This window comes from Giraffa tippelskirchi, chromosome 3, assembly GCF_054371585.1.
Source record: "Giraffa tippelskirchi isolate mGirTip1 chromosome 3, T2T-mGirTip1v1.2.pri, whole genome shotgun sequence".
Classification (NCBI taxonomy): Eukaryota; Metazoa; Chordata; class Mammalia; order Artiodactyla; family Giraffidae; genus Giraffa; species Giraffa tippelskirchi.
The window spans coordinates 124,275,422-124,288,812 of NC_137277.1; the positions used below are offsets into that span (position 1 = coordinate 124,275,422).

General features: G+C 42.2%; 1 protein-coding gene across 1 annotated transcript in view; it reads left to right on the plus strand.

Moving 5' to 3' along the window:
- NCKAP5 (NCK associated protein 5) overlaps positions 1 to 13,391 on the plus strand; it is a 1,233,002-nt gene that overhangs the window by 259,822 nt on the left and 959,789 nt on the right. The window contains exon 4 of the mRNA XM_081579255.1: positions 451 to 580. Within this exon, the coding sequence (XP_081435381.1) occupies positions 512 to 580 (69 nt within the window). The 5' untranslated portion in view covers positions 451 to 511. The remainder of the gene's footprint in view (positions 1 to 450; positions 581 to 13,391) is intronic.

Genomic DNA, 13,391 nt, shown 5'->3' on the forward strand with positions numbered 1-13,391 from the left:
AATATTGACAGTAATGTTCAGGCTTCAGTTTCCCCTCATTGGGTTTTGGACTCAACAACTCTAGGATATGGAGTGTGGCTTTGTTCATTTGCTCTCCTGGAATTTGCAGACAGCAGCTATGTACTTGGCAATAGGTTGATGCTGGCGGAGAGAGGGGACAGCTATGAAACAAGTGTGGCATAAAACTGTTTGCTTTTCTCCACCACAGTCTGCTGATTCGACCTGCAAACCCATTCCCCTACTCGGTTAGCAAAACCTGTGAAAACACAGGGGCCTCCATGAAGATAACTCTGACGTTGGCAGCTGGAGAGAGCTTCTGAGTCCAGTTCTAAACTTATGATTTGGGCCTGGGTATTTTTTGATTCAACACTTGCCCTTGGTTAGAAAGTGAAAAACAAGGGTCTAAACACTATTCACTCAGATAGTAAAACACATGTTCACTTTTTGCAGTGACCCTGGCAACAGAAGGGGAATTCTTATAAATCACAAAGGAAAATAAATCACTTCACCCATGGAGGGAAAGAGACAGCTTGAGAAAAGGGACTTTGGAAAAAGGCTGTCTTTAGATAGCAGTCTCGTGGTAAGTACTAAATATTCATTACACTATATGTTTTGGCTTGAAATGCATTATTCTTTGTGATTTCTTGAACCCCATGCTTTCAAAAGCCTCTATTCCAGTTACCCTATTAGCAGTATCCCCTGGGATTTTTGTTTCACTTATTTTTTTTACAAAGTCAAAAGCCAGCAAGTTATTGGAATGTTTGTATAGTGTCCTAATAGGCAAATGTCATAATCTGTCAGCATTACATGTAATTACATTAATTCCAGCTGAAGTAGACTTTAACCCATACAAAAACACTACTGTACAGCTAATGCCAAATGCCAAGCCTATTTATAGTTGTTCTATCACCCACTTATCTTAACTTTAGGGGTAAGTTGAATAAGAATTCAGTAGAGTTTCTTATACTGAAGAGAAGAGAAAATCTCTGAGATCTTAGGTATAGAAATAAGTTCATTGGTCCATAAACTTTATAAAGTTTGAATGCTGATGATCATCATTCTTAAATTGGTTGGGTTTCGTGTATGAGAATCTGGTTAGTTCAAAGAAATAGACTATATCAGTGATTTCTGAACGTTGGCGCTTCTTTCACAGTCTGAACTAAGGTGTTTGGGTCACTTACTCAAGTAGGCATCTGAACAGGATAAGAAACCAAATGGAGCAAGTCACTCCTTGCTCTTTTGGTCATTTACTCACATGAAAATTTAGCTTAGTTCCTTCTTTGGCATGTCGTTGAGGAATGTGGCTTATTCATTTTGTGTCTTCCCGGTTCCTGGCCTGGAATTGGGGTCAGAGTAAATGTCCAATAAAAGATTTGTTGAATTGATATATCAGTTGCCCTTTTCCAATCTCTGACTGCTGAGGTTTCACATCAGAAACTATTCATAGATGTGAGTTCCTGGAAGTTGAGAAGAGGATTGCATTAAACTTTTGTGTCTAGTTCTTCGGTTGTTAACATCAACTTCTCTGTCTCTGTGACTGAGGTAGGCACTGAGCAGCATACCTTTAGAGGCTAAGAACTCTTACAGGATTTTAAGTTCTCCTCCCAATGAATGCACATTCTTCTCATCTCTGAGGTTTTTCTGTCTCTAGGTAGAGTGTGGTGAAAATAGTATGTGTGTGTGTTTGTGTGTGTGTGTGTGTGTTTGTCTATACCCTTTGCAACTTCTAGGGAAACTTAGAATAAAAAGATAATTTCTCAGCCTCTCCTTTTTCTCTTTGCCAAAGGAAACACTTCTTACATATCAGTCTGCCAGTAGGGTCTGACTTATGCCTAGCCAGGCACTCACATTGTGTATATAATATGAGTAATAAAAGAAAGTTTCTCTTAACCCAGAAGTATCGTCCTTGCTGATTATTCCCTAAAGCTCATAATTCTGCCTTAGGTCCCAAAGAAGCTAAGCTAAGCTATTGTCCTTTTTTGTTTGGAGGGGGGTGTTATACTATTTTATTCACATTTAAATTTCACCAAGAGTTCGGGAATATGCTAGCCTTATTTTCAGATTTTTGAAATGAAGGTAAAATGGACTAACAGCTTTAAGGGTACAATGTATTAATATTTAACACTGCACAATATTAACCAATTAGACAGTCTAGGGGATGGTGTAACTATATGCTTTGGAGCACAATATAAGGACAAGCCCTGAAATTGAAGGAAAAAGCCATCATTCAGGACTGAACAGAGGTCCTTGGTTGCTGATAGAATCTCCCCTTGACTTCAGACTTGAGACAAACTGTGAGAGTCTGTCAGTATACAAGAACCCCTGAATTCAGGACAAACAGTAACAGAATAGATTGACCAGAGCCCTTCAGATTGTGGTGGCCTGTCTGAAGTGAGCAGGAGTGGCTGGAGGCTGGAAATGTTGCAGCTGAGGTCTGGGATCCTTAGATGAGAGCAGCTATCTTCGAAAATTCGCTGATTTCCAGACAAGTTCCTAAGATGTTTTTCCCAGACAGTGTAAGCTATTGTCTTTTAATCATTCACAGTAGCACTCATCAGGTGTCAGCCAGGTGAGTAGAATTTTGTTGAGGTTATTGGTAAAGAAACACATGCAGAGCATGGAGTCCTCGTGTGCAGCCTTAGGGCAGACTTGACTGTGAGCATAAATCAAAGCCCTTCATATTACCTGTGCTGGCTGAAATCCCCAAGATGAGCTTGCATTCCCATTGGCATGTGGCTCTAGCCTGAGTCTTGTGGGGGCTGTGGATCTGTTTCTCTACTTATAGTGTAAGAGACCACTGTGAAAAGAATGTGTTGCTAGGTACCACTTGAGAATCATCATCCTGTTAAATCTCCCTAAATGATGATTGGAAGGGTTTTTGCACTAATGAAATATCTTCCTTGTTTCCTGGAGGCAGACTGAGTGTAACATTTGCATGTGCATGTTGGGAAAATCCTGAAAGAGTGTGTGGGTATGCTCTCCTATGACTCTGTGGCTCCATGTACAGGAATGCTTGAATACCATTCATCATTATACAATACAGGCCATATGACTGATTTTTGTCTTCTATTTCACTGTTATGCTCTCTCCTCACATAGGATGCCACTGGTGGAACAATGACAGCAAGATGATTCTTGTCAGGTTGGTTTTTAGGGTGTGAGACCCATTGAAAGGCCCTTAAGTGAATTTTATTGTGACTCTAAGAGAAATACATGAGGGAGATTAAAGCTGACTGGCCTGTAAAGGACTTGAACCCAAGACTTTGTCCTCTTTTGGAGCTCCATGCCAAAACCACACAAATAACTAGGCGAGAAGCACACAAGGATGATTCTAGACCAGGGTTTCTGGTAAATACAAGAAAAAAAAAAAAACACCTGCCATTATATCACACACACACTTCATTCCCAAGGCACGTTTACTTTGTGTCATTCTATCCCACTCTATTCTATTCTATTCTATGCTATTTTTAAATTGTAGAATGCAATTTGAGAATGGGTTATCTAGTCCCCCCACTTTACAGGAAAAGGTATTGGGTTGGTCAAAAAATTCATTCATATTTTTTCAGTAAATGCTATGGAAAAACCCAAACAAACTTTTTGGCCAACCTGATAGTTAATAATCGGCAGGGTTAAATACTTTCCCTGAGGCTACACAACTAGGATACAACCAAGAGTAAAAGTGAAGTTTCCAACCTGAAGATTCACTTCTTTGTTTTTTGTTCTCTAATAATAACCCAGTAAGAGAAGATCCTTTTGGAAAACTGAGCAGAGGAAGGAGAAACATACTGAACTCTTAAGTCTTGACATTCCTCTGCAGTAATCGTTATGAGCCATATTTTTGAGAATTAGAAGGCCCAGAGGTAATTTCCACTTACAGATTTTTGCAGGCAAAAAAATTCCTTAGAATGTACTGCAAGGATAAGGGACTATTAACTTCATTACACTTTTTATTTTTCATAATCAAATCGTGAAGTGTTGAGTAGAAATTATTGCCCCCCTGCAACAGTTTTTAAAATTTTATGCTGGAGGAACCACAGAATAAAAAAACCTCACAGTAGAGATGCTGAATAAAAGCTCCAAATGAGGGAATATGAGTTTGTGGTCCTTGGTCACAATTTTTCTTTCAGGATGTGACACGGGGAGGGCGTGTATGTGTGTGTATCTGCACACATGCTCACTCTAGTAAGGGTTGAGTATTCTTTGATGTTGATGATTTTTCACTTGATAAACCATCCTTTTAAAGACAAAAGTGGCAGGGGAAGTCAAACTGAAATGAAAAATATGTTTCCATGTCAGGGGTAAAGATCTTGAGAGAAAGACAAGTGACTGTACATTTGCCTCCCCGCAGCAGGAGTGTGCCAAGTAGCCACATATCCATGGCAAGCACAGTCTTCTCTCTGATAACAATAAAAATCACCCCAGAAATTGGGGCCTCTTCTTGACCCGAAGCTCTTCAGCCCACACCCCAGGATGTTTTCTGATCAGAAAAAGTCAGCATTTCACAATGTGCTTGCTTTATAAGAATCATCCCCAGGCTATGTGTTCAGCTATTTGACACTTGTAGCTGTGATAGCATTTAGCTGACGAGCAAGTCAGGGAGTGAATTATCATTTTTACCAGCTCACATTTCAAGAGCGAAGATTCTCTTTTAATTTTGGGAAGAATGCTTTTTGCTTTTAAACACAGATAGGAGTAACAGTTTCTCTTATGAATGATGAATTGCAGTTGGTACCCCAATCCTTTCTCCCTTGCCAAAAGGAAGACAAAACATACTAGATCCTTACACCTAACCTCAGCACAGTTTTGATAGACTTGTGGCAGCAGGAAAGGCCCTATGCATGACCTTCAGTTCATCCTTCAACCTCTTTGATGGTTTGCATCCAAATCATTAGAGTAATAAGGCCTTCCACAGGCTATATTAACTTTGTTGATCAACAAGCACCATGAAAACCTGCTTTATATTTAAGATGCTTTAGTAGCCATGGGATGTGCTGGATAGTTGCCATTCCCCCACCCCACCCCTACTCCAGATGCACTCCATCCTTCTCTACCTGGCTGTCCTTCACTGCAGGATATACCACATGGATCTTGTCAAAAGAATTCCTGGCCTTCTGGTATCTCGTTCAATTTGGCCAATGGGATGACCTAGCAGGACATCATTGGTTGAGAGGAAAGAGAGGTCAAGGTAATTGTTTTCCTGTTGTCTCCCTTCCTGGCTGTGGACCACAGTGACTGGGCTACTCTTCCCAAGGCCACAGCTTTTGTTGGGCAATCCTATCCCACAACTCTAGCTGCAGTTATAATCACAGCTCTCTGTGTTCTGGCACTTTCTCTCTCCCCAGGTTCCTACAAACATTATGGTAGTGATGATTCCTGGATGTCGCCAGCCCATTTCACATTGGTTTGTTTTCGGTCTGCCCACACTTCAGTCAATAGTTTCTTTTACCAAAATTTCCTCAATTAGGTGGTTTGAGTGTGTTATCTTTTTCCTGCAGGGTGCCCCTGCCTGATACAAGGTAATACTCCTTCTCAAAGTGTTTATAGCTTATTTGTAGAAGCTGACCTATTAAAGAGGAAACATGGCATAACACAGAGAAGGTAAACCAGGTGTGACATTGACAGTGATAGGAGTTGAGATCCTTCTGGGAGGATGTAAGGAGACACCACACAGGAGCTGCAGTTAGAGCCGTGCTTTGAAGCAATGGAGAGAATTTAGGAAGTGAGGACTGGGATAGAAGAGAAGAAAGAGGCAACCCATGGATATTGTGCTATGCCCCTTGGCGACAACTCACTTCATTGCTGAATTATTTTTTTCCCAGGAAAGCTTCTTCCTTATATCAAATTGTGATGGTTAATTTTATATTCACTTCAACTGGGCTAAGGGATGCCAAGATAGCTGGCAAAACATTATTTCTGGGTGTGTCTTGCTGGTGTTTCCATCAGAGATTAGGATTTGCATTGGTAGGCTGAACACAGAAGACTGCTTTAATCAATGGGGGTGGATGTTGTCTGGATACAGTTGAGTGCCTGTATAGAACAAAAAGGCAGACTGTGAGTGAATTCATCTTCTTCTGTCCTCAGACAAGGGTGTTCCTGGTTGTTAGGCCTTTGTACTCAGACTGAGACCTGTATCATTGTCTCCCTGATTCCCAGGTCTTGGGGTTTGGAATCGACTATACCACCAGCTTTCCTGGGCCTCCAGCTCCCAGAGAGTGATGGGACTTCTCAGCCTCCATAGTCACAAGTGTAATCTCTCATGATAAATCTCTTTATTCACATGTACACACACAGAGCTCTGACTCACACACACAATTAAACCTTTCTGCTGTTTTATCTTCAGTTATATCCACATGTTTAGTGACTGGAAGCTATTCAAAGTAAGGGTCAGCAAACTCTGTAAACAGCCAGAGAGTGATCGGTTGAGTTTTTGCAGGCCCAAGGAGGAGTCACGATGACTCAACTCTGTCATTGTAGCCTGAGAGCAGACACAGACAAGACACTAATCAGTGGGTGGGACTTGTGTGCCAATAACACTTTATTTACAAAGACAGGCAGCAGGCTGGATTCTACAGAGTATATGCACATGTTACAGAAATGGGAAACTTGAGAGTCCAGGTTGGAGTTTTCCTGAGTGCTGCTTTTCTGAGTAGTGACTTGTGTTTCCCCTCAGGATACACAATACACCAAGGCAGGCAAAGGGGTAGGTTGAGGCTATTAACATAAAAATGAAGATCTTCAAGTGGCCAGAAGTTGAGCAAAGGGAAAGATTTTAGAAAGTTCCCAACTCACTGAGACTTTTTCTAAACATGAAGTAAGGTCATGGTTAGTGTGGCTCAAAGTAGCCATTGGATTGTGAATACTCAGGAAAAAATCTGCATCTTGGAATGCTCCAGGCATTTCTTTAGCCTTCTCTACTCTTTTGGTATTACAGTTAGACCACCCCTCACTGGAGGGATGCTGTGCAGAAAATACCAGTTTGTAGGAGAAGGTTTCTAGCTACTCAAATCCTAACTACCCTTGACTCGTTCTACTAATGGAAGCAAATGTAAAGTATGGTTTACTCAGTGCTTTGACCACTGGGCAAAGACCAAGCTGTCCCCTGGGAAGCCTGACCTTTGTTCTCTGGTGTCAAGATTGTTTGAGATTTCCCAAGTGAGCATCAAGTGGAGGAGGGTCAAGGAATGTGAGGGAGCTTCTTATTTCCAAACCGCATTATTCCCTCTAATGGGGCGATTCTCTTAGCCATCTATTAGATGTCCTAGGAACAGACCATGCATTGGAGCCTAGTGTTGGAGGGTATGGTTTGATGTCTGAGGATCCAGCTGGTCATTTTTAAAGAAAAAGCAACAATGGAGAACAGACCAGCTTTTATCTAGGTTAGTCACCTTTCTGAAGTGGCATGCTGAATCTGACTGCTCCCCTTGAAAGTGGGAAATGGTATAGTTTGAGAAGTGTCAGATCCTTATATGGATATTTACCTGGTGAATCTGCCTACTAGCCTAGCCCAGCATCTTGACCATCATGGCAGGTCAAGAGAAGACTGGAGAAATACCCTGTCCAGCTGCCCTGTAGCAGGGGACTATGGATAAATTCAGGGCAGATGAGTGGGTGGGGGTGGGGAAGACCGGAGAGGCTTGGCCAAGTGGGCACAGCCCACAGTGCCTGGTTGCTAAGGGTTGTAAAGGGGCTCCAGACAAACAGAAAGTTTGTAATCCAATGAGAACAGTGATGGAAGGGAGGTTAAAGAACTGAGCAACGCTACTGCCAGGGACAGAGTCTGAAGGGAGAGTAAGAACAGAGGACCATGTGTAGAATATGCCCAAGCCAAGGGGCTTAGAGTGTCAGCAGCGGTGCTGGTTGAGTCTAATACAGAAGCCACCTTAGCAGACATCTCAGCATGTTTAGGCAGAGAATCATGCATTGAATCTCAACCAGGAGGGCTTTCTTCCCTTAGTAATAATAGCGGCAATTTGTTGAGGCTTACTATGTGCCAGGCACTCTGCTCAGTGCTTTAGGTGGAAACTGAAACTGTCATTTAATACTCATGAAGCCCTTTAAGGTAGGAACTCTAATTATTCCTATTTTACAAGTGAGAAATCTGAGGCTTAATGAGCTCATCAACTTCCTCAAGGCTAGAGGACTGCAAAGGGAATTAGAGTGAGTGATGAGCTGGATTTCAACTCAGATCTGGCTACCTCTAGACTACTCTCTGCTGTGCAGCTTGGAAGCAGAAAACTTTTTTCTGCCAGTGACTGGGTGCTCCTCACATGATTGCTTCCCAACCATAAGGAGCCCCAGGCTCAACAGGGCTAGAGGTTTATGTGTGCTTTGACTCATCTGCCATATCTTTGCCTCCTGATGACAGAGGGCTAGTCCTGATTTCAACAAAAGAATTGTCAAGAGGCAGAGGTTGGAGGTGGAGGGTTATAAAGAATAAGAAAATGCATGTGTTGAAACTTGGTCTAGGCCTAATCTGGTCTTGTGTTTTTTCATATGAACCAGGTCTTGGAACCAACTTCTATAAAGATTAAACTTTGTAATACACACACAACATATATATGATAGATACATATTTATAATATATAATTTATCTGTAAGTTAATGTTTTTAGCCATATGAGGAATGATTGTGGTGTGTATGTGTACAAGGTGAAATTATTGACTAGACAGGAGAGGAGTTGGGAGAAAGTGGTGAATGATGGGGTACATCAAAAATACAGGTGTCCCCCAGTAAGAAGCAGGGTGTATGACTTGAGCGATGCCTACCAAATGGCTGGACCTCCTTTTGACTGGGCCACTGCCCGATGGAGATGGATATGGAGCCAGCATCATTTCCCATGAGGAGATTCCCAAAATATGTCATGTGTTTGCCCACTCCTTGCAACTGGTGCCCCTTCCTCTGATGTCGCCCATAGGAGGGTCTACCTTTATTATGGTGATGGCTCCCCTTAAATGACTGTTCTCTCTCTTCTTTTCTTCATCTCATTATTGAAAATCAGGCAGATGTAAATAAATAAATCAGATTTCTTATTAAAATGTCCTTTCCTAAGGTGCTGTAATAGTCACTTCTGATCTTTATCTCCACACGTACCACTTGAGCACATGCTTGTCTACTGAAGAACCTCAACCGAGGCACTACTGACATTTTGAACCCTGTATTTCTTTGTTGTGAGGGCTTTCCTGTGCATTGTAGAATGTTTAGCAGCATCCCTGGCTTCTACCTACTGGATGTCAATAGCACTCTTCCTTCAGTTGCGATGACCAAAACTGCCTCCAGACATGGCTGAATGTCTCCAGGGGAGCACAGTCAGCCCTGACTGAACTGAATCCCCCTTGAGGACACAAGCCTTTTCATACTCATATTTGCATCCCTAGAGTCTGATGCATAGAAAAATTTCCATGAAATGAATGAGTGAGTGAATGTACCAGTGAGTAGCTGTTTATGGCATGTACCAACCAGCAGGAAACACTGGGTGTGGGGGGAGATGCAACTACTTGGAAAACACTGAATGCTGATTGAGAGGGTTGATGATCGTCTGCTTTTCTGTTTTGCCTAGGGATGAGTCTAATGTGTGGTTAAAGTTTTTATTATTATACATCAGAAATTTTATCATATCTGGACCCTGAGTCCCAAGGTACTTGATAGGGCACATTTATGACAAGATTTCAGAGGTTTAAATTTTCTGAAATATATTAGATTTTATGTGTATATGCTTAAGTGTATTTTCTGAGGGGTAGGTCCACAGGTATAATCAGATTCTCAAGGGCATCTGACTTAAGAGTGGTTAGGTGGCTCTACCTGCTATTAGCCTAGAAAGTCCAGCCTGCAGCACCTGCACACAGATGGCTTCCCTTCCCCAGGTCACAGAGCAGGTCTCAACAGCACCTGCTTCCATCACCTGTGCTCAGCTGCTGCCGTGAGTGCTGTCTGCCTGCTGTGCATACATAGCGTCTCACAGATCACCAAATCAAACCAGGAACTGGGAACATTTTGAAAGCTCTTTGCAAACACTGTGTTATAAGTAGATGATGAAATGAAACTACCTCTACACAAGAAATGAGTACAAATAAGCAGAGACGTTTGCTTGGCATGTTCTGTGTTGTCTTAAGACTCAGAGATCTGCTTGTCATTCTCCTGGTGTCTCTCCATCTTTCAACAGTGGGAATCATCAGATCACACAAGTTTCCATGGCAACTGAGTTTTCTGCATCATTCTTTTGCAGCCTAAGATCATTCCTGCAATGGACTCTCTCTAGTACTTTGTCCCTAACAAGAGGTAGAGCTTTCATCGATCTCCTTAAAAGCAGGCCCTCAAACCCAAAAGGCGGCTGGGGTGTCCTCTCTGATAGGTGCTTGCTTTCCTTTCTAGAGTTTCTAATGAATCAGCACAGACACTGAGCATCTAGCAGGTCTGAAGCACTGTAAGGTGAGTGCTAAGAAATGCACGGCATGATTTCTGCTTTACAAAGCTTAAGAAATCTAATCACATGTACAGAAATCATAGTAATACCAGCAGGTATGCAATGGTGCAAGCAAGAAGGCTGGGATTTAGAAAGGAGAGGTTGCTCTCTGGCTATATTGATCAGGGAGGGGGGCTTCTCAAGAAGGAAAGCTTTCATATCCCCCTCTAGAAAATTGGTCCACATTAATCTATGGTGTCTCTGAATTCCCGGAAGCAGAAATTGATTGAGAAAGCCGCAGTGTCTTAAAAGAACAGACCAGGACTCCGAGGTGCCTGGCTTATACTTGTGGAATTGCTGAGACCCTAAGAAAACTCTATTGTGATCCTGAATTATCATCTTAACTTTCCTCCTGTCCCCTCTAGCCACCCCTCCCCACCCTTTTATTAATATTCTCTTACCCATACATCCTGGTGCCAGGCAAAATGCACCTCACAGATAAATCACTTTTATTTTCCTTCTTCTCATTCATTTATCAGTGTATACCCACTGTATATATATTAGCTGCATTTCAGCAGCTTAACTATCTCACAGTAATTTACCACCCTGTACTCTAGTTCATTATTATCAATTAATATTTATTAAATATCCACAGGGTTCATGACTATGAATTCAACAGCGTTTTTATTACTTTCTGTTGCCTTGCCGTGTTCTGTTGACTTGGCTCAGCTTAGCCAGTATTTATGATCCTCTTGCCAGTTTTCTATTCATGTGACAGCCCTCATATTCATCCCAATTTCAATTAATATTTCAAAAGCAAATCCAGGAGCCATCGTATTAAAACGCTTCACTTAACACCAGATGCACTGCCTCGACTCTTGTCCCTTTCATGTACTAATTTTGCAGTTTTAGCCTAACACAGAATCCCATTTGTCTGGGCTGCTCTCTACAAGCCCAAACAGTGGTTCCTTCTGGTTCCTTTGCATTCCAGGCAGCTCCAGATGTTTCCTCCTCATAAATTTCAGTCCCTTAACTAGGCTTAATGGATCATAATTGTCCATTTCCAAAGATGCCTCTGAGGTTTGCTTGCCTTCTGTCTTTCAGCACCTTTTCGGCTCTTAGTTTGAAGCAGTTGTCTTCAGCTTGGTAGGTTTCCTAATACAATTAATCCATTGACTTCTCTCATGCGTGTGTTGAGGGAAATAAAATCATTTGGTCTAGTGAATTCTGGGATCCATCTGTCAGGGCCAGCAGAGAAGCAGGCTCAGGGGCTGTTAGCTTTTTTGTGAGGTGGAGCTGTGATCGGAGGCCTGCCACCCCTAGAATGGCGAGGCCTTGAAGGCTGGCAAGAGTTGGTGTCGGTGGGTACAACCTGAGCTGACATTCTTAAAGGCACCCACTAGATATGACTGGAATGTAGCTGGTACTGTCTGTCATTCCTTCCTCCCTGGTTGGAATCCTAACTAGATGGTGGTAGGAGGAGCTATTTGGTGATCTCCTGGGCCAAGTTTGGAGCTCTGCAGAATACCTGACTTCATTCCTGTTTCGTGAAGTGCAGTAAGGAGGAAGTGAGGCTACGAGAGAGTCAGGTGTCACATGGTTAGCATTTGCCATCCTCTTAGGAGGACCTGAATAAGGGTCCATAGTTTTGCCTACAAAGATGGTTCATCAACAATCTTGTTTCCTTATTTATTGCATCCATTGAGGTTCTCAAAGGAAACAGATGGCACACTGACCCAGAGGAGGTTTTAGTAAAGAACCCCTTTAGCAAGAGGTGATGGAATTCAGGGAAGCTTATATGACCATAGTGCAGCACCCACGGTTGGAAAGAGTGGGGCACCATTATGACACTAGGCCTGAAAGAACTGGGCAAGGGGAGGAGGTAACCAGAAAACCATGTGGCTGTAGGCAGGGAGCCCCTTGGTAGGAGATGTCATCTTAGATGGAAGGATGCAGACAACCAGCAGGGAGGTGATCAGGACATGAAAACTCTCACTGTGGTCCCCTCTCACTCTCCAGGCTTCTGCTGGCACCTCCCATTTGTCAAACCCAATTGAAAGCCAGAGAGAAAGGGGCGCTCAGAGCATCTGGGGACTGGGGCAGTGCAGAGAAGGCTGGAGAGTGCATGTGTAGGGGCACACAGGGTGTATTCAGTGCATGTATCACATATCAATATATGCCCTACCTCAGTCCCTCTCTTCTGACATTTCTGAGATGAGAAGATAATACTATCCTAAGTCAGACTAGTTTATTACTTATATATTAGAAATGGGTTCTTGCCTGTTAGATTAGCCAACTTAATTTGACTTGAGCAATATGATGTCACACCTTCAGAAGATAAGTTCCACATAACCAGAGGCATGGTCTTCTCTTCCAGGGTCCTCATAAAAATGCCCAGTGCAGGGCTATGTAATGTGTTGTGCAGTGGCTGGGGTTCAAAGAGTGTGATCTAGTGGATTAATCACTGTATTAAAACTCAAAGTCTGTAGATTTAAACTTCAAGTGCACCCTTTAGTAGATGTGTGGGCTTCAGCAAGTCTTTGAAACTCTCTGAATCTCTGTTGTCCTCAGTAGTGGAGATGCCATGAAGGCAAAATTAAATAAAGAACAAGAAGTTATTATACTAAGTGAAGTCATACAGGGAAAGATGGGTATCATGCGATCTCACTTGTAAGTGGAATCTAAAAAAAGTGATACTAATGAACTTATTTACAAAACAGAAATTGACTCACAGACTTAGAAAACAACCTAGCCAAAGGGGAATGAGGTAGAGGGAGGAATAATTAGGAGTTTGGAATTAACATATACACACGTCTATCTTCTATACATAAAATAGATAAACAGCAAGGACCTATTGTATAGAACAGGGAACTATACTCAGTATCTTATAATAACCTATAATGGAAAAGAAGTTGAAAAATAATATATATTTACATGTATTATATACATATATGTATAAAACTGGATCAGTCTGCTGTACACTTGAAACTAAC